Source organism: Phanerochaete carnosa (genome assembly GCF_000300595.1).
Source record: "Phanerochaete carnosa HHB-10118-sp unplaced genomic scaffold PHACAscaffold_1, whole genome shotgun sequence".
In the NCBI taxonomy this organism is placed as follows: domain Eukaryota; kingdom Fungi; phylum Basidiomycota; class Agaricomycetes; order Polyporales; family Phanerochaetaceae; genus Phanerochaete; species Phanerochaete carnosa.
In genome coordinates this window covers 2241509-2259599 of record NW_006767628.1, presented here as the reverse complement: position 1 = coordinate 2259599, position 18091 = coordinate 2241509, and the positions used below count along the sequence as shown (strand labels likewise).

At 54.2% G+C, this 18091-nt stretch overlaps 4 protein-coding genes across 4 annotated transcripts; 3 read left to right on the top strand and 1 right to left on the bottom strand.

Moving 5' to 3' along the window:
- Position 1: 1 nt before the first annotated feature.
- Positions 2-272, bottom strand: PHACADRAFT_84424 (uncharacterized protein; the record flags this gene model as incomplete). Its single annotated transcript, XM_007390127.1, has 2 exons — positions 2-140; positions 193-272. Coding segments are annotated over 2 exons (219 nt in total), but the record flags the coding sequence as incomplete, so codon positions are not given.
- A 66-nt stretch (positions 273-338) lies between these two features.
- Positions 339-2006, top strand: PHACADRAFT_133481 (uncharacterized protein). The gene is made up of 6 exons (XM_007390126.1): positions 339-622; positions 680-757; positions 808-888; positions 938-1221; positions 1272-1679; positions 1733-2006. Exons 1-6 carry the CDS (start codon positions 580-582, stop codon positions 1796-1798), a joined length of 960 nt encoding a protein of 319 aa, XP_007390188.1. The 5' UTR covers positions 339-579; the 3' UTR covers positions 1799-2006.
- A 721-nt stretch (positions 2007-2727) lies between these two features.
- Positions 2728-14763, top strand: PHACADRAFT_168059 (uncharacterized protein; the record flags this gene model as incomplete). Its single annotated transcript, XM_007390125.1, has 15 exons — positions 2728-2739; positions 2800-3046; positions 3099-3663; positions 3713-3797; positions 3848-4022; positions 4155-5597; positions 5647-5722; positions 5772-6569; positions 6622-8503; positions 8560-9266; positions 9319-11720; positions 11776-12992; positions 13048-13240; positions 13296-13577; positions 13640-14763. 15 exons carry the CDS (start codon positions 2728-2730, stop codon positions 13897-13899), a joined length of 10344 nt encoding a protein of 3447 aa, XP_007390187.1. The 3' UTR covers positions 13900-14763.
- Positions 14764-15563: 800 nt separating this feature from the next.
- On the top strand, positions 15564-16868 carry PHACADRAFT_246844 (uncharacterized protein; the record flags this gene model as incomplete). The annotated part of the gene is made up of 8 exons (XM_007390124.1): positions 15564-15588; positions 15637-15656; positions 15719-15878; positions 15946-16026; positions 16086-16137; positions 16206-16358; positions 16419-16563; positions 16643-16868. Coding segments are annotated over 8 exons (691 nt in total), but the record flags the coding sequence as incomplete, so codon positions are not given.
- Between the last annotated feature and the right edge of the window lie 1223 nt (positions 16869-18091).

The following is an 18091-nucleotide window of genomic DNA, read 5'->3' as shown; positions in this document are numbered from 1 at the left end:
ATTATTCTTCACGAGCCCGGAGACGAGAGGACAGGATTGCACTCACGGAGCCAATAGAAAGGAAAAAACCAAACGTTGCCGCACTGCCAAGCATATATTGAGAAAGCGTTGAAAGGACGCCCCGCGGGCCAGCACCTCCTCTGCACACAGAGGTGAGCACGGTGCGAATTTGTGAGGAGCCGGTGTGCGCACCTTAAGATGCTATAAGAACCAAAGATGAAGCCAATGGTCAGCCCAACACCTGTGCCCATCATGGCTCCCATCCTTAATTTGGTGTGGTGAGTCAGAGATCCTACCCTGCAAGTCACGGCAGACTTACTTCACTGCGCGAAAGAGTTCATGTCTGGCTCAGTCTCCAGACGGAAGAAGTTGGTACTTACTCTTCTGCCATACACTCAGGCCCTGAGGCTGAGCGTGTTGAGGCATTGGCGGCATGGCTGTGGAGTGTCGCACGCAAACACAAGAAGAATAAAATTGTCCTGTAGAGGAGAGGAGAAGGGGATGAACTGCTGTGAACCGGTGAGGGTTAAGTGACAAAATGGGCGTCTGCGTCGGAACGCTGCTTTGCCCGCCGCCATCATGTCGTTGCCTTCATTCCCGTATGCTCAGCAAGCACAAATCAGTGTGTCGCTGCTCAGAACGCTGTACCTATCTAGTGTGCTATAACGATTCTGCACAGTACGTTCAAATCAGCGGGATATATTCCATCTCTCATCCCTCCGCGAACAGACCGAGAGCGTGTTGAGAGCTTGGTTTGGTGAGTTCCACACTCTCCTTCGATGTCTTAGCTTCTCTGAATGCACTTAGGCACACGATGGCTCTCACGCTGGGATAAAGAGATTAGTCTTTTTGTAAAGCTCCTATATTATGGCTTGACTATTGGTCGAAGTATGTTATGTGTAAGCATTTCTCGGACACTTACTCACGTTAGTCGCAGCTACACAGACATTAGGCGAGGAATACACGGGCATATGGCTGCACTCTCTCCGAACCGATGCTCCGCCGTCTCGTAACCTTCGCTTGGCATTGGTTTTACTTCCAACGCTGCCAAGCTACATCGCGGCCAAATGGGGCTCTGCGCTTTCGCAAGACTCGAAACTGAGCTTGTTGCTGCGAAGAACACCGCATGTTCTCGAAGTTCTCTCGGAGATCAATCTGGCAGCATTCTACCTGCAGGGAGCATATTATCATTTGACGAGGAGATTCTTTCGAGCGCGATATGTGAGTCACAGTTCAGTTGATACTCTTTAACCATCTCATTGGCTACATAGATTTCAGGCACCTTTCCCAGCCCGAACACAAGACCTCCATCATACTCTCTACTTGGCGTTCTTTTGGGTATCCGACTGCTGTACCGGCTTACAACTTTTATGCGTTCTCTTCGAGCAGAAGATGGTCCGAAGTCAGCTGAAGGGAAACGCCACGCAGACGACTCTCACGAGACGTACATCGACGACGCTCCTGTCTCCACCATGTTAGGACCGCACAATCTCGACGACCAGCCGGTTATCCCAGCAGAAGAAGATGAACGGACAGCGCTGGATATCGCAAGTATACCCTCAGCATTGCGGGCCAGCCGAAATTGCACTCTTTGCCTGGAAGAGCGAACTTCAAGCTGTGCAACAGAATGCGGACATCTGTTCTGCTGGTCTTGTATCGTGGGTTGGGGTCGAGAAAAGGTGAACCACTTCCAAGCATGTCACTGGTCCGAGGGTTGATGACTTTTGGCTAGGCGGAGTGCCCTCTATGTCGCCAGTCTCTCAGCATAACCAAGCTCTTGCCCATATACAACCTATAATCCACATGCTCATAGCTTACATAGTCGGAAGCCATGTATATCATCTGGTTATGTCAGAAGCATATGAATGCGAGATACAGGAAGATGCGCCGTGCGCATTTTGCACCAGGCGGTCCACAAACACGTTATACAATTTGTTGTATCAGGGTGATGTTATCGCCCTTGAGTAGTATACGACCTAGGACATCGCGTCAGACAGGACACCAAAAGCGAGTCTCATGCCACTCACCAAGCTCTCGTCGTGGTTTCGCGTCTTTGACGTACACTTCAGCAGCCTCATCCACCACAACATTCATGAACTCGTCAAATCCCTAGAAGTCGGTGGTCAGCGAACGCGTCGGATAGGCAACTAGAGCAGACAAAGTGAAAGCTAGGAGTGAAGTATCGCCAAAAGCCAAATAGATGGTGGAAGCATGCCAGTGCCAGTATCACGACGCCTTTCGATGAACACGAAGCTCAACGCCAAGTGGGCTCAAATGGGATGGAGAACACGCACAATAATTCGCCCCTCAATGCGCATCTCGATGTTGTCGTACAGCCAGATCACGACTTTTGTCCTCTACAAAATGAACAGACTTGTCAGTCAGTGTGATCGACGTCCGCAGGCTGTCTCGTGCGCACCTGCTGCAAGTTCTTGAAGATGACATTCTACAATACGAAGTCTTTGGTCAGTAAATCGCCGTACGAGCAGAACCACCTGTCACATACGATGGGCTGAACCATCACACGCTGCTGGCGGCCCGACATTTTTTTGAGGAGTGTAAGAAGGCGAGGAGTAAATGCGTAGAGGGGACCACAGAGGCAGGTGAAAGCGAGTCGTGGTTGGCTGCAAGCAGTGAGACGCTCGGTTCAGAACTTCGGCATCGACCGAGGCAGCAGCATCTGGCAACGTTGGCGACGCGACGCGCGCAAGCCTGTTCACTTCCACCATGTCGATGGAGGTATGCCCCAGTTTTCCTCGGAAATTCAACGCATCTAATGAATAAATATCGCGCTTGCAGGTCTTGGCTCCCTCCAATTCGTCGACTGCGGCGGCAGTCCAATTCATTACATTTGTTCAGGATCTGAAGCGGAAGACCAAGACATGGGGTCCGATGATAGAACTCTGCGCCAGCGGCGAGAAGACACTAGAACGCTTTCGATACCAGTTTTCAGACGACTGGCTGTACAGCGACCAGCTTAGAGGAGAGTGGAGCGCGTACAACGAGATCTTGAAAAGAAAGAATGACTCTATCCAGGAGCAGCTTGGTGAGTTGTTACTTCAGGCTTCACGAACTCTTGGATTGAACACATATGGCAGCGGGCTTGCAACTCAAGATTGTTGCGGAGGACAAGATTATAGAGAACAAGATCAGCGACATTATCGCCGAATGGGAGCAGACCCGACCAGTGCAAGGAAGTATTCGCGCCGACACTGCGCTCAACACTATCAATGTCTTCGAGGGACGCTTGAATCGCGTGCAAGAAGAATACGACCTTGTCTGCAGAGCAAAGGAGGCACTTGACCTTGAACTGATACGCCACACACGTCTGGAACCCATCTTCGAAGAACTCCGCGACCTGAAAAGCGTGTGGACCGCGCTGTCTGGAATCTGGAGTCAGCTTGGAGAGCTTCGCGAGATGTCTTGGGCGACTGTGCAACCACGGAAGCTAAGGCAGCAACTTGACGGCTTATTGTCGTCGACCAAGGAAATGCCGACTCGAATGCGCCAGTATTCCGCATTCGAATACGTCCAGGAAGTCCTCCGAGGACTCCTGAAATCGAACGCGTTGATATCTGACCTCAAATCCGAGGCACTGAAGGACAGGCACTGGAAGCAACTCTTTAAGGTTCTTAAGGCGCCGACTCAGGTCAGCTTAACGCTGTAAGTGGACATACGTTGTGGAAAGATAATCTGTATTGATTGTGCGTAGGATGACTCTTGGGCACGTATACGACATGGATCTGAAGAAGAACGAGGCCATCATCAAGGAAGTCATTATTCAAGCTCAAGGAGAGGTATGTGTCTGCGAATCGCCACCCAATTGAAATTTACCAGTCGCATGTAGATGGCGTTGGAGGAATACATCAAGCAAGTTAAAGAAACTTGGACGAACTATACCTTGGATCTCGTCAACTATCAGAACAAGTGTCGTCTCATCCGCGGGTGGGACGATCTATTCAACAAGTGTAGCGAGAACCTCAACTCTCTCATGGCGATGAAGTTGTCGCCATACTATAAGGGTATACAAATTCCTTGGTTACACTCTGAGCCAGTACTGATACTGTCGTTCTTTTTTCAGTCTTCGATGAGGAGGTAAGTATCAGACAGAGTGGAGTGCACTTGATCTATGCCTTACAGCATTTTTCAGGCAGGTGCATGGGAAGAGAAGCTCAATCGAATCCATGTTTTGTTCGACGTCTGGATAGATGTACAACGACAGTGGGTATACCTTGAGGGTATCTTCTCTGGCAGTGCCGACATCAAACATCTCCTTCCGGTGGAGAGCGCCCGTTTCAACAACATCAACACTGAATTCTTGGCGGTCATGAAGAAGGTGTACAAATCGCCTTTCGTTGTGGACGTCATGAATATTCCGGGCATCCAGAAGAGTCTCGAGCGTCTCGCTGATCTACTCAACAAGATTCAGAAGGCTTTGGGAGAGTACCTTGAGCGGGAGCGTGCTTCCTTCCCTCGCTTCTATTTCGTCGGTGATGAAGACTTGCTCGAGATTATCGGTAACTCGAAGGAGATCCTTCGCATCGTGAAGCATCTCAAGAAGATGTTTGCGGGTATCTCGACCATCAATCTGGATGACGAGCTAACCATGATCCGTGGTATGGCCTCACGAGAAGGCGAAGAGGTCATGTTCAAGGATCCCATCTTGCTGAAGGATTACCCGAAGATCAATGACTGGCTCAGCAAGCTCGAGGCTGAGATGCGCGTTTCTCTCGCGCAGCTGCTTTGCGACGCAGTTGCTGAGCTGCAGGCTTTTTACGGCGCCGGAGATTCACTTCCACAGGACCAATTCATCGCATGGGTCGAGAAATTTCCCGCCCAGCTCGTCACTCTTGCTATCCAGGTTGCATGGACTGCCTCCATTGAGAACGCTCTGCAGAAGGGCGAACCTCTCGACGGTCCTCTCGAGACCATTCGTCAAGGCTTGGACCTTTTGGCCGATGTTGTCCTTTCAGAGCTTGCACCGGTTACTCGTCGGAAGTGTGAACACCTCATTACCGAACTTGTCCATCAGCGAGACGTTACTCGCGCTCTCATTCAACAAAAGGTCATCGACAATCGAGCATTCTCTTGGCTGTATCAGATGCGCTTCTACCTGGACCTCAATGTTGAGAACCCGTTAGAAAGGCTCGCTATTCGGGTCGCTGACGCCACCTTCCCATATGGCTGGGAGTATCTTGGTGTTCCCGACCGCCTCGTCCAGACACCACTTACGGATAGGTGTTACTTGACCCTGACCCAAGCTCTCGACAGCCAGCTCGGCGGCTCCCCTTTCGGTCCTGCAGGCACCGGCAAGACCGAATCCGTCAAGGCACTTGGTGTACAACTTGGCCGGTTCGTGCTTGTCTTCTGCTGTGACGAGACCTTCGACTTCCAGGCCATGGGCCGTATCTTCGTTGGCCTGTGTCAAGTCGGTGCTTGGGGCTGTTTCGATGAATTCAATCGCCTCGAAGAGCGCATCTTGTCTGCTGTCTCGCAGCAAGTTCAAAGCATCCAGCAAGGTCTTGCAGCTGTGGCAAAGAATCCGAATACGGAGATCGAGCTTGTTGGTAAGAACGTAAAGATTAACGGCAACATGGGCAAGTCTGTTCAAGCATTCCGTACGGCAAAGTATTCACCGTTCACTAGGTATCTTCATCACCACTAACCCGAACTATGCCGGTCGTTCAACTCTGCCACCAAATCTGACCAAGTTGTTCAGGCCGTACGTATCTCCTCCGATTGCTTTGTGCGTTTGACTGACTTTAGAACAGAATGGCCATGACCCGTCCGGATCGCGAGCTCATCGCTCAAGTCATGCTGTTCTCGCAAGGTTTCCGTACGGCTGAGTCTCTCGCCTCGAAGATCGTTCCTTTCTTCAACCTTTGCGACGAGCAACTATCGCCTCAGCCTCATTATGACTTCGGTCTGCGTGCGCTGAAGGCCGTCTTGGCGAGTGCTGGTATCTTGAAGCGTGAACGTCTCCAGACGGCTCGCGAGGAGGGTGACACGGAGGGGCTTTCTGACAGCGCCTCTGAACAAGTTATCCTCATCCAGAGTGTCACCGAGACCATTGTTCCCAAGCTGGTGGCGGACGATGTTCCTCTTCTCACGAGCTTGCTCGCCGATGTGTTCCCCGGTGTCGACTATGTTCCAGTCAACTTGGATGCGCTTCGCGAGCAGATCAGCAAGGTCTGCGTGGAGAAGAGGCTCGTTCAGGGCGAGCGCTGGATCTCGAAGATTCTCCAGCTCTATCAGATTCAGAAGATCCAGCATGGTCTCATGATGGTCGGCTCCTCTGGAAGCGGCAAGACCAACGCCTGGCAGGTCCTCCTGGCAGCACTCGAAAGGCTAGACGGTGTTGAAGGTGTCTCCTACGTCATTGATCCGAAGGCCATGCACAAGGATGCGCTCTATGGTACTCTTGATCCCACGACTCGCGAGTGGAACGATGGCCTCTTCACGCACACGCTCCGTAAGATCGTTGATGACGTTCGTGGTGAGAGTAGCAAGAGGCATTGGATCATCTTCGACGGCGATGTGGACCCTGAGTGGGTTGAGAACTTGAACTCGTAAGTGCGGAAGGCATATCTATTATTGCGAAGACTGACCGTGCGATAATAGTGTGCTCGATGATAATAAGCTGCTCACGCTGCCGAACGGAGAACGTCTCAATCTTCCTCCAAACGTTCGCATCATGTTCGAGGTTGAACATCTCAAGTATGCTACCCTCGCTACCGTCAGCCGCTGCGGTATGATCTGGTTCAGTGAGGACGTTGTTGAGCCGTCTATGGTCTGCCGCAACTATCTCGACACGCTTGCATTCGTTCCGCTCGATGCCGAGGACGAGGACGCCTTAGATATTCCCGGCCGCCGGGTCGATGGCGAAGATGCACAGTTCGCAAACCTAGCCACTCAGAAGCAGATTGCTGCTGTCCTCGAGCCATTCTTCGCTGAAGATGATCTCGTCCATAACGCCCTCAAGTACGCTGAAGGCATCGAGCACATCATGGACTTTACCGAGACTCGGGCGCTCAACACTCTTTTCTCACTTGTCAACAAGACCGTCCGTAACGTCATCGAGTACAACTTGCAGCACTCCGACTTCCCGCTCAGCGCTGAACGTGTTGAGAACTACGTCACGAAGCGGCTACTGATCAACATCATCTGGGCGTTCTCTGGAGATGCGAAGCTCGACCTACGTGCTGAAATGGGCGAGTTCCTTCGAAAGCAGACTGGTATCGACCTTCCTCCGCTTGCGCAAGGTGGTTCTCTGTTGGACTATGACGTGCAGATCAACAACGGAGAATGGTTGGCTTGGCAAACTCGTGTGCCGCAGATTGAAATCGAACCACAAGCAGTCACCGCATCTGACATCGTCGTCCCGACCGTCGACACTGTACGCCATGAGGAAGTGCTCTACTCTTGGTTGTCTGAACACAAGCCTCTCATGCTCTGTGGTCCCCCTGGTTCGGGCAAGACTATGACACTCTTTAGTGCCCTCCGTAAACTCCCTGACATGGAAGTCGTCGGTCTCAACTTCTCGAGTGCTACTACGCCAGAATTGATCCTCAAAACGTTCGAGCAATACTGCGAGTATCGCAAGACACCAAACGGCGTTATTCTGGCCCCCGCCCAGATCGGTCGCTGGCTCGTCGTATTCTGCGATGAGATTAACCTGCCTGCCACCGACAAGTACGGAACGCAGCGTGTAATCTCCTTCATTCGCCAGCTCGTTGAGTCTGGGGGATACTGGCGCACCTCCGACATGGCCTGGGTCAAACTAGAGCGTATCCAGTTCGTTGGAGCTTGCAACCCGCCAACAGACCCTGGTCGTGTGCCTTTGAGCCACAGGTTTTTGCGGCACGCTCCGCTGGTAATGGTCGATTATCCTGGAGAGCTGTCGTTGAAACAGATCTACGGCACGTACAACCGCGCACTCCTGAAGGTCGTGCCGAACCTCCGAGCGTACGCTAGTCCCCTCACGGATGCCATGGTCGATCTCTACCTTGCATCGCAGAAACGCTTCACCACCGATATCCAGGCGCACTATGTCTACAGTCCTCGCGAACTGACTCGATGGGTTCGAGGTATATATGAAGCAATTCGCCCCCTCGAAATACTCTCCGTTGAAGGTCTGGTACGGGTCTGGGCACACGAAGCGTTGCGTCTGTTCCAGGATCGTCTCGTCACCGAAGAAGAGAAGCAGTGGACCGATGAGCACATTGACTCTGCCGCTATGGAGCACTTCCCGACCATCAACAGGGACGAAGCTCTCGCTCGCCCCGTCCTGTTCTCCAACTGGACGTCGAAGAACTATATCTCTGTCGATCGCGAAGTCTTGCGAGAGTACACAAAGGCTCGGCTCAAAGTGTTCTATGAGGAAGAGCTTGACGTCCCACTCGTCCTGTTTAACGACGTGCTCGACCATGTCTTGCGTATCGACCGCGTCTTCCGCCAGGTGCAGGGACATCTTCTGTTAATTGGTGTTAGTGGTAGCGGTAAAGTAAGGATCTGCCTCTGTTAGTCACGGTTGCATTTGCTGACTGCTGTGTCTTGCAGACTACGCTATCTCGCTTCGTCGCTTGGATGAACGGCTTGAGCATCTTCCAGATCAAGGTGTCAAATAAATACACTGGAGACGACTTTGACGAGGATCTTCGAACAGTCCTTCGTCGCGCCGGCTGCAAGAGCGAGAAGGTTTGCTTCATCATGGACGAGTCGAACGTTCTTGACTCTGGCTTCCTGGAACGCATGAACACCCTCTTAGCCAATGCCGAAGTCCCCGGTCTGTTCGAGGGAGATGAACACGCCGCACTCATGACAGCTTGCAAGGAAGGTTCGCAGCGTGATGGTCTTATGCTGGACTCGCACGAGGAACTGTACCGCTGGTTCACTCAGCAGGTCGCCAAGAACTTACATGTCGTCTTCACGATGAATCCTCCCGAGAACGGTTTAGCTTCCCGAGCTGCAACTTCCCCCGCCCTGTTCAACCGTTGTGTCCTCGACTGGTTTGGTGATTGGTCTGATCAGGCGTTCTATCAGGTCGGTATGGAGTTCACGCACATCCTCGACTTGGATCTTTCTTCATACAGTCCCCCGGCTCACTTCCCTATCGCGTACCGTGAGCTTTCTATGCCACCTGTTCATCGTACGGCCGTCGTCAATGCTCTGGTCTATGTGCATCAGTCCTTGCACCAGATCAACCAACGTCTGAGCCGCCGTCAGGGTCGATACAACTATGTTACTCCGCGGCATTATCTCGACTTGTGAGGCTTTACTTGTCGCATCGATTTACTAAACTCATCTTCCTGGTCACAGCATCAACCACTACGTTCGGCTGTATAACGAGAAACGCGACGAACTCGAAGAACAGCAGCGCCACTTGCACGTTGGTCTGGACAAGCTCAGAGATACGGTTACGCAAGTCGAAGAGCTGCGAAAGAGTCTCGCAATCAAACGGTCTCAACTGGAGGCCAAGAACACCGAAGCTAACGATAAACTGAAACGTATGGTGGCAGACCAGCAGGAAGCGGAGCAGAAGAAGGCTGCCTCGATCGAGATTCAGGCTGCGCTCGTGGAACAGGATCGTAACATTGAGCAGCGTCGTGCCGTCGTTATGGCAGATTTGGCGGACGCTGAACCAGCTGTGCTCGAAGCCCAATCTGCTGTCAGCAACATCAAGCGACAGCACTTGCAGGAAGTCCGTACCATGGCAAACCCTCCCGAAGCAGTCAAGCTAGCGATGGAATCCGTATGCACCCTCCTAGGGCACAAGATCGATAGCTGGCGAACGGTCCAAGGTATCATCCGTCGTGACGACTTCATTCAACGCATTGTCAATTTCGATACGCAGAACCAGATGACCAGACAACTGCGCGAGCTCATGAAGAAAGAGTTCCTCAGCAGACCGTCTTTCAACTTCGAGACCGTCAACCGTGCATCCAAGGCTTGTGGTCCCTTGGTCAAGTGGGCGATCGCTCAAGTTCGCTTCTCCGAGATTCTCGACAAGGTCGAGCCCTTGCGTAACGAAGTTCAGTCGCTCGAAGACCGGGCCGAGCAGACCAAGGAGCAAGCACAGATGATCATCAAGATGATTTCCGAGCTCGAGGCCAGTATTGAAAGGTACAAGGAAGAGTATGCTGCTTTGATTCGCGAGACGCAAGCCATTCAAGCCGAGATGGAGCGCGTTCAGAGCAAGGTTGATCGCAGCATGAAGCTCCTTGAGAGTTTGTCGTCCGAGAAGTCACGTTGGGAACTTGGAAGTCGTACGTTCGACACCGAGATGAGCACCATCGTCGGCGATGTCCTCCTGTCGGCCGCCTTCTTGGCATATGCCGGGTTCTTCGACCAGCAATATCGTGAGATGATGTGGCAGGCATGGTCCACTCACCTCGCCGACGCAAACATCAAGTTCAAGAGTGAGCTGTCCCTTCCGGAGTACTTGTCGACGGCGGATGATCGCCTCAGCTGGCAGTCCAAATCTCTTCCATCTGATAACCTCTGCATCGAAAATGCCATTATGATCAAGAGGTTCAGCCGTTACCCCCTTATCATCGACCCTACTGGCCAGGCGACAGGCTTCTTGCTCAACGAATACAGGGACCGCAAGATCACCGTCACTAGCTTCCTTGACGAAGCCTTCCTCAAGGTCCTGGAGAGCGCCCTGCGTTTCGGTAACACTCTGCTCATTCAAGATGTCGAGCATCTAGATCCAATTCTCAACCCAGTTCTCAACAGAGAGATTCGCAGGACGGGTGGTCGTGTTCTTATCCGCTTGGGTAACCAGGATATCGATTTCTCGCCATCCTTCACCATGTTCCTTTCCACTCGGGATCCGTCTGTCGAATTCTCTCCGGACATCTGCAGTCGAGTGACGTTCGTCAACTTCACGATGACGAGGAGCAGTCTGCAGAGCCAGTCTCTTGACCAAGTGCTCAAAGTAGAGCGTCCAGACACTGAGCGCAAGCGTACCGATCTAATGAAGATGCAAGGCGAATTCAGGCTCCGTCTTCGTACACTGGAGAAGCTCTTGCTGCAGGCCCTGAACGAGTCCTCGGGCAACATTCTCGACGACGACAAGGTCATCGACACACTCGAGACTCTAAAGAGAGAAGCTGCCGAGATTACGCGCAAGGTTGAAGAGACAGACGTCGTCATGAAGGAAGTTGAGCAAGTGACGACTGAGTATCTCCCGATTGCACAAGCTTGTAGTGCGGTCTTCTTCATCCTGGAACAGCTCAATCTAGTCAACCATTTCTACCAGTTCTCGCTGCGCTTCTTCCTCGACATCTTCGATTACGTCCTCCACCACAACCCGAACCTCATGAGTGTCTCAGATCACCACCAGCGAAGAGAAATTTTGCTCAAAGACCTGTTTCTCACTGTGTACAAGAGGACTTCGCGAGCCTTGCTTCATCGTGACCATGTGATGCTTGCCGTTCTTCTTGCTCAGGTGAAGTTGCGAGGCGTTGAGGAAATCTCCGACGACCTGGAGTTCTTGCTCGATAGTGGTGACGGCGCTCTGGTACCTGGAGCGTCCGGAGAAAAACAGATCGCTATCCTTTCCCTGGAGCAAATGCAGCGACTGGAGAACTTTGCTAAACACCCCGTGTTCAAACCTGTCCTCCAGCACATCATCGAGAACGAGGATCAATGGATGTCATTCTTGGAGTCCGACACGCCCGAACTCGCTGTTCCATATCCTTGGGAGCCAAGTACTCGTACGTAGCATTCGCTAGTTGCCATTTCGCGGCCTACATTGACCTCGCTCTCCAGCTGCTGTCGAGGCGATCCGAAAGATTGCGCTCATTAAATGTTTGCGACCTGATCGTCTCCTACAGTCGACTGCAACCTTCGTCAAGCTGGTATTCGAAGCTGACGTCTCGCAAGTGTCCAGCTATGACCTCGGCGCGGTCGTGAATGACGAGGTAGTTGCTGCTACTCCCTTGTCGCTCGTTTCCGTCGCAGGCTACGACGCCAGTTATCGTGTCGAGAACCTCGTCAAGAATGTCGGAGCCCGATCTGCTTCCGTGGCTATGGGGTCTCAAGAGGGATTCGCGCTAGCGGATCAGGCCATCGCGACGGCTGCTCGCCAAGGTTCTTGGGTGCTACTCAAGAACGTTCATTTGGCACCATCTTGGTTGGGTCAACTCGAGAAAAAGCTACAGACTCTGAGCCCGAACCGCAACTTCCGCCTTTTCTTGACCATGGAGACCAATCCGTCTATCCCTGTCAATATTCTCAGGCAGTCTCGTATCTTCATGAATGAGCCTCCTCCGGGAATCAAAGCTAACCTCTTGGACTCGCTCCGTGGCATCCCCGGCGCTCGTCTCTCGCAAGGTCCGGCAGAGAAAATCCGCCTGTACTTCTTGCTTGCCTGGTTCCATGCCGTTGTCCAGGAACGTCTTCGTTACGTACCGCTCGGATGGTCGAAGATCTACGACTTCAACGACTCTGACTTGGCATCCGCTTTCAATACTATCGACGCCTGGCTCAACGCAGCGGCCAAGGGCCGCGCCAACGTCGACCCCGCGTCTATCCCTTGGGATGCTGTCCGCACACTCATCAAGCAATCCGTGTACGGCGGTAGGGTTGACAGTGACTTTGACCAAAGAATCCTCGACGCGTTCGTGGATGGGCTGTTCACTTCGCAGGCGTATAACGTCGACTTCGACCTGGTGCCTACCATCTCTGGCTCGCAGAATCTCAGTGTGCCGGACGGTACCAAGCTCGAGCACTTCATGTCCTGGGTGCAGAACCTACCAGATCGGGAGCCTCCAGCATGGCTTAGCCTGCCCCCAACAGCGGAGAGGGTTATTGCAATCGCGCAAGGAAACGAACTGCTTGGCAAGCTCCGAAAGATGCGTATGATTGCGGACGACGACGACGAAGCAGCTACGAGCGGTCCTGTTAAGGGTCAGACGACACAGCAGCCAGCTTGGATGCGCCAGCTCTTCGACCGCTGCAAGGAATGGCTCGAGCAGCTGCCTGCTGTACGTCGGTCTTGTGCTTTGTCTAAGATTTTGTACTGATGTTGAGATCGCACAGCAATTCCACGGTCTTGACAAGCAGAGTGGCGACAACCAAGACCCTCTCTATCGACTGTTCTTCCGCGAAGACAGCATTGGCAAGAAGCTTCTTGGCCAGGTCCGCCGTGATTTGGCGGATGTCATCAAGGTTTGCCAGGGTGAACTGAAGCAGACCAACCACCTGCGGACCCTCATGAGCTCGTTGACAAAGGGTAAGTACATCATGTTCAATCCTGGTTCTGTGCCAATGCTGAGTTACTTGCCCAGGTACGATCCCTGACCACTGGCGCCGCTACAAGGTCCACAAGGCCATGGCCGTCTCCGAGTGGGTGTCCGACTTTGCGCGCCGGCTCGCGCAGTTGACAAACATCGCCGGGCTCGGTAACCTCAACAATGTCGAGGTGTGGCTTGGCGGGCTGTTCTTCCCCGAGGCGTACATCACGGCGACGCGCCAGGCTGTTGCGCATCGCAAGAAATGGAGTCTGGAGACGCTGCACCTGCAGCTCGATATTGAGCGCGTGAACGACCCGAGCGCGTTCATCGTAGACGGTACGTAAACCAAAAAAACGTCTCTTATGATGCGCTGTTTCTGACTGTGTCGACAACGCCAGGCCTCGTACTCGAAGGCGCAAGCTGGACGACCGACAAGCTGACGCTGAACAATGGCGAGACCGTGCGGCTGAACCCGTCGCAGATCCGGTGGGTGCAGAAGGACGAGGCGCGGGCGGCTGCCGACGGCGAGACCGTGAACCTGCCGGTGTACCTCAACGGCGACCGGAGCGACGTGCTCTTCACCGTCGACCTGCCGTTCGACAGCGCCGCGGGCGCCCTGGTCGCGACGCGCGCCGTCTGTCTCACAGCCGGCGGCTGATCTTCCGCATCCGTTCTCGTGTTTGGGGTGGCTAGACGATGAGAGCTTTCTTCATGGTTCATTCATTCGGAGGTGATACCACCGCTGCACGCACGCAAGATACCTGTTTGTTTCATATGTGCATTCGTTCGTTGCTAAGCTGCATTGTCTGTGTAACTGGATGCTGTAATGGTTGACATTGATTTTCATGACAAGATTAAGGACGAGGGAGTGATACATATGGATAGTATCAGTCGCTGCATGCCAGGACGAGAAGCACCAGATCAGTTGGCTGCGGAAGCCGAAGCGGCGCGAATCGCAGAAGAGGTGGCGGTGTCGCCAGCACCAGCCTTGACAGTAAACTGCGCGCGCATACATCAGCCTCGGCACACGCGGCGCACAGCAGAAAGACAACTTCAGCAATCACGTAGACTATGTCGTCTATCGCGGCGGTGGTGATGGACAGCGAGCTCCAGGCGGTACAGGTCGTGTCCGGCAGGAGCATGGCGTCCCGTTCGTCGGGAGCACGAACCCGGCAGATGGGGATGTCCGCTGCCGCCGCGATCTCGATGCCCATTGGGCGTGGGGTTGCACTAGTCGTGCTGCGATCTGCTGCCCGTTCATGAGCGGCAGTCAGGCAGAAGACGACAAAGCTGTTCGGGAACGTCAGCAAGGGAAACTGGCCTGCGGCGGGTACGGGAAGGTAGCGCCGGGAAAGGATACTCATTGGTCCTGGCTATTGTAGAGTTGTTGATCATTTGAGGGTACAAGGTGAGAGAGGTCTGGGGATGCCGATACCGGGGTTATTAGAGTTTCCGGTGGCGCGACCTGTGCTGTTGGAAATGGCACTCGCACTGGCTATCCGAGCCTAGAAGACGTGGTCAGGTGTCATCCAGATGCGTGCGGGAAGCACTTACGGCACTGGTGGAGTTGTGCCGCACGCAGCCGTTCGTGGCGGTGGACTCTAGGCCTGACCCACATGGACTGGGGGCGAACTTGCCATTGTCTCATTTCGCGAACGAGCCCTCGTCATGTTTGCAGCATGGATCAGATGTGAGGATCGCGAAATGTTGGTAATGTGGCGCGTCAGAGAGCGCGTCGAGAGCAAAATGACCTCGGTGCGATGGCGTCTTCGCCGCTCTGCTTGAGGAAAGTCCGGCGGCGCGAGAGAAATAAACCTGGCGGTTGCGAGTGCAGCGCAGGCAAGAAAGAGGAGATCAGAAAACCTGATGTCGAGCAATGAGGGTCAAACGGTCTTCTCCGGAGAGTCTTGGAGTGAAACAGCAGAGCACCGGGCCGCCGACTCGGAGGGATGAATGAGACTCAGTGGAGGATGGAGCGATTCATAGACGTGCTGGATGGCAAAGAGTCTTTGAGGTGCTGCGAGGGTGCTGCAAAGAGGGCCGGCGTTGACAACGAGGAGGATGCGAGGAGGGAGTGGAGAGCGCGTCGGAGGAGGAGACAAAGGCTAAATGGACCTGGGGCTGATCGGAGCTGGAAGCTAATCTGGGATTACCGGAAATGGCAGGTGTGTATCCTCGAAGATCCCGTGATGGGCTCAAGGTCCGGGGACGAAGGCGATAATAAATTCGAATTCTATTAGAGACCGTCGCTCGTCGATACTCACGTCCTTAAGATGCCCATCCTCCGACTCTCCCTCTCACAACCTCCCGCCCTCCCCAAGCCATGCACACCGTCACAGCCCACGCAGTGAGTCCACCCAGCTTCCCTCCAGACCCAGCTCACTCTCTCCTACAGATCCTCTTCGATCTCGACGGGTGTGTCCTCAATCTCACCGCAAATCCTTCTGATCACGAACCAATCACCCCGTTCCGCCTAGCACCTTAATCGACTCGACTCCCGGCGTCCTAAAAGCCTGGCATGCCTTTGCCACTGACTATGGCTTTGACGCCGCAGACGTCGCACGCAGGGCCCACGGCCGCCGGCTGTGCGACACTCTCAAGGAGTACTGCCACATCCACGACGAGGAAAAGCTCCAGGTGCGCACGTCCCGTTTCTCCTCAGAGCCAGCAGCACCTCTCAAGCATGCCGCGCCTGGCCCTCCAGGCAGAGATCGTCCGCTTCGAAGAGCTCGTCATCCGCGGCAGCCCTCTCGTCCTCCCGGGTGCACTCAACCTTCTGCATCGCGTACGCGCACACACGCCCCTCCCTCGCTTTCGTGCGTATACTTCTGACACCCCGCACAGATCGGGGCAGGGCCCCCCGAGGCCGCGTCCGGCTGGACGATCGTCACCTCCGGTGCGTCCAACCCGGCCCGTTCCCCTTCTCGGCGCCAAGTTACAGCATCGCTGACACCGCGGCCGCAGCGACAAACGTGTACGCCGCCCGCGCCTTCGAGCGGTGCGCGCTGCCGCTGCCGCCCCTTGGCCTCGTCACGTCCAACGACGTCGTGAACGGCACGCCCCTCCCCGACCCGTACCTCGCCAGCGCGCGTCGGCTAGGCGTCGACCCCGCGAACTGTAAGTAGCGACATGCGTTACATGTGGCGCCGCCTTGGGATGCTGAACACCGATCACTAGGCCTCGTCGTCGAGGACGCGCCGTCCGGGATTCTTGCAGGTCGCGCGGCAGGCTGCAAGGTCATCGCCGTCTGCACCTCACACACACGGCAGTCGCTGCTCGACTCGGGCGCGCGGCCAGACTACATTGTCAGGGACCTCACGCGGTACGGAACCACGCCTTCTTCTAATCCTCGGATCCCACAGCTGACTTTGCGATTCACAATGGAACATTGCGTGTCTCAGGATATCGGCGCGCTGGATCGGCGAGATCCTTGAGGTGACCATCGATGACGCGTAAGAGCTGTCTCAGCTGAAGCGCGGACATGGGTCCGGTAGTTGTCGTAGCTCTTGGGACATACGTGTGGTTTTCGCTTTTCTCTCTCTCTTTCTCGGGCATAAATTGGGCATCCTGACAAGTCTTCATGCACCGCGTTCATCAAGCGTGCATTGCACGAATAGAGCATCCTGTGACCATTGCTTCTCCCGCGAGTGGCGAGCTGTGGAATGTCCGAGGACGGACCCTTGGCATATGTTTCCGTGGTCAGATAACGTGTGATCGGACGTCAGAGCGTGGACACGAACGTAAAGCCTATCGTCGCCAGGTCTGGCATGTCCTGTCCAACATGCAGGAAGACACAGAAGAACCGCAGCAAGGCAAAGTTGTTGTCGTCGTTTACGTTCCAATGCAGACCTTAGTGGTCCTGTGGCTGGTGCGCGCGTGGATGCACCGTGGCAAGCAGGGAAGGGTAGATAGAAGGAGCTGGTGTAGCGTTCCACAATCGCGAACCTTGGAAGCGTGCTTTAGACGCACCTTCCCGGCTATGTAGTGCCGGCTAGCTGCTCCTCCCAACCCTTCCTTCGGTAGACGGGGAAGCACACAGCCAGTGCTCATTCATACACGTGCGGGAGCAGTCTCCTCATCTGCTCTCGCGTCAGCAAGGACCTAGGTGTTACAGTGTCTGGATTAAAGGTTAATAACAGTATGCAGAGGCACGTCACATTGAAATGATATACAAGATATCACACGCGTATCTCCGCATTCGCACGGGATCCCACAGCAGAAGCCTGGAGACGAGTGGCAGCTGGTGGTAACAGTATGAGAGGGGTCAAGGACGCGCATGCACTCTGTTGGCATCACCGGCATCTTCCGAACCTGACGCGACGCGCGCGCGTTCTGCGTTGTGCGGCGTCGGCTGCAACACACGCCCAACCCCTTTGCCTATACTCTGAGCTTATAACGTCGTTTGCGCAGAAGAATGCTGGATCGATGGATATGGGATGACTCTGAGTTTACGCTCGAGACGCGTCCCGCTATCTGCGCAGATGCCAGAGTTACTTGTAGTTTCGACGCGAGTGGGTCAGGCTTCGGGCATCAGCATATGACTTGATTTGACAAGCGACCGTCTAGTAGGATTCCAATGACCCGTCATGCCCTCTGCGCAATACGTCGGCCATTCATGTCTGCACATTAGTGTGGCGCCTAAATTAGCCCTGGGAGCGGAAACGCAGCCAACACATCCTTTGATACCGGTAGAGCTTGATTCCTAAGCTTGGGAACCAGCCCAGGCTGTGGGAGCCGCGATGAGGCCGCAGCTGTGACCGTCAGGGACTCATTGCGCAGCCCAAGGACGATATAAGAGGAGAAGGGTGTGAACAGAGGGCCATCAATCACCCGTTCCCGCCCCCTCTCTC

What these genes read in the sequence shown, in the direction of transcription:
- PHACADRAFT_133481 (XM_007390126.1), top strand. Translation starts at nt 580, where the DNA reads ATGTCGTTGCCTTCATTCCCGTATGCTCAGCAAGCACAAATCA. An exon ending in TGCTCAGCAAGCACAAATCA is followed by an intron (nt 623 to 679) that starts GTGTGTCGCTGC and finishes GATTCTGCACAG; the next exon opens with TACGTTCAAATCAGCGGGAT. An exon ending in TGGCTTGACTATTGGTCGAA is followed by an intron (nt 889 to 937) that starts GTATGTTATGTG and finishes CGTTAGTCGCAG; the next exon opens with CTACACAGACATTAGGCGAG.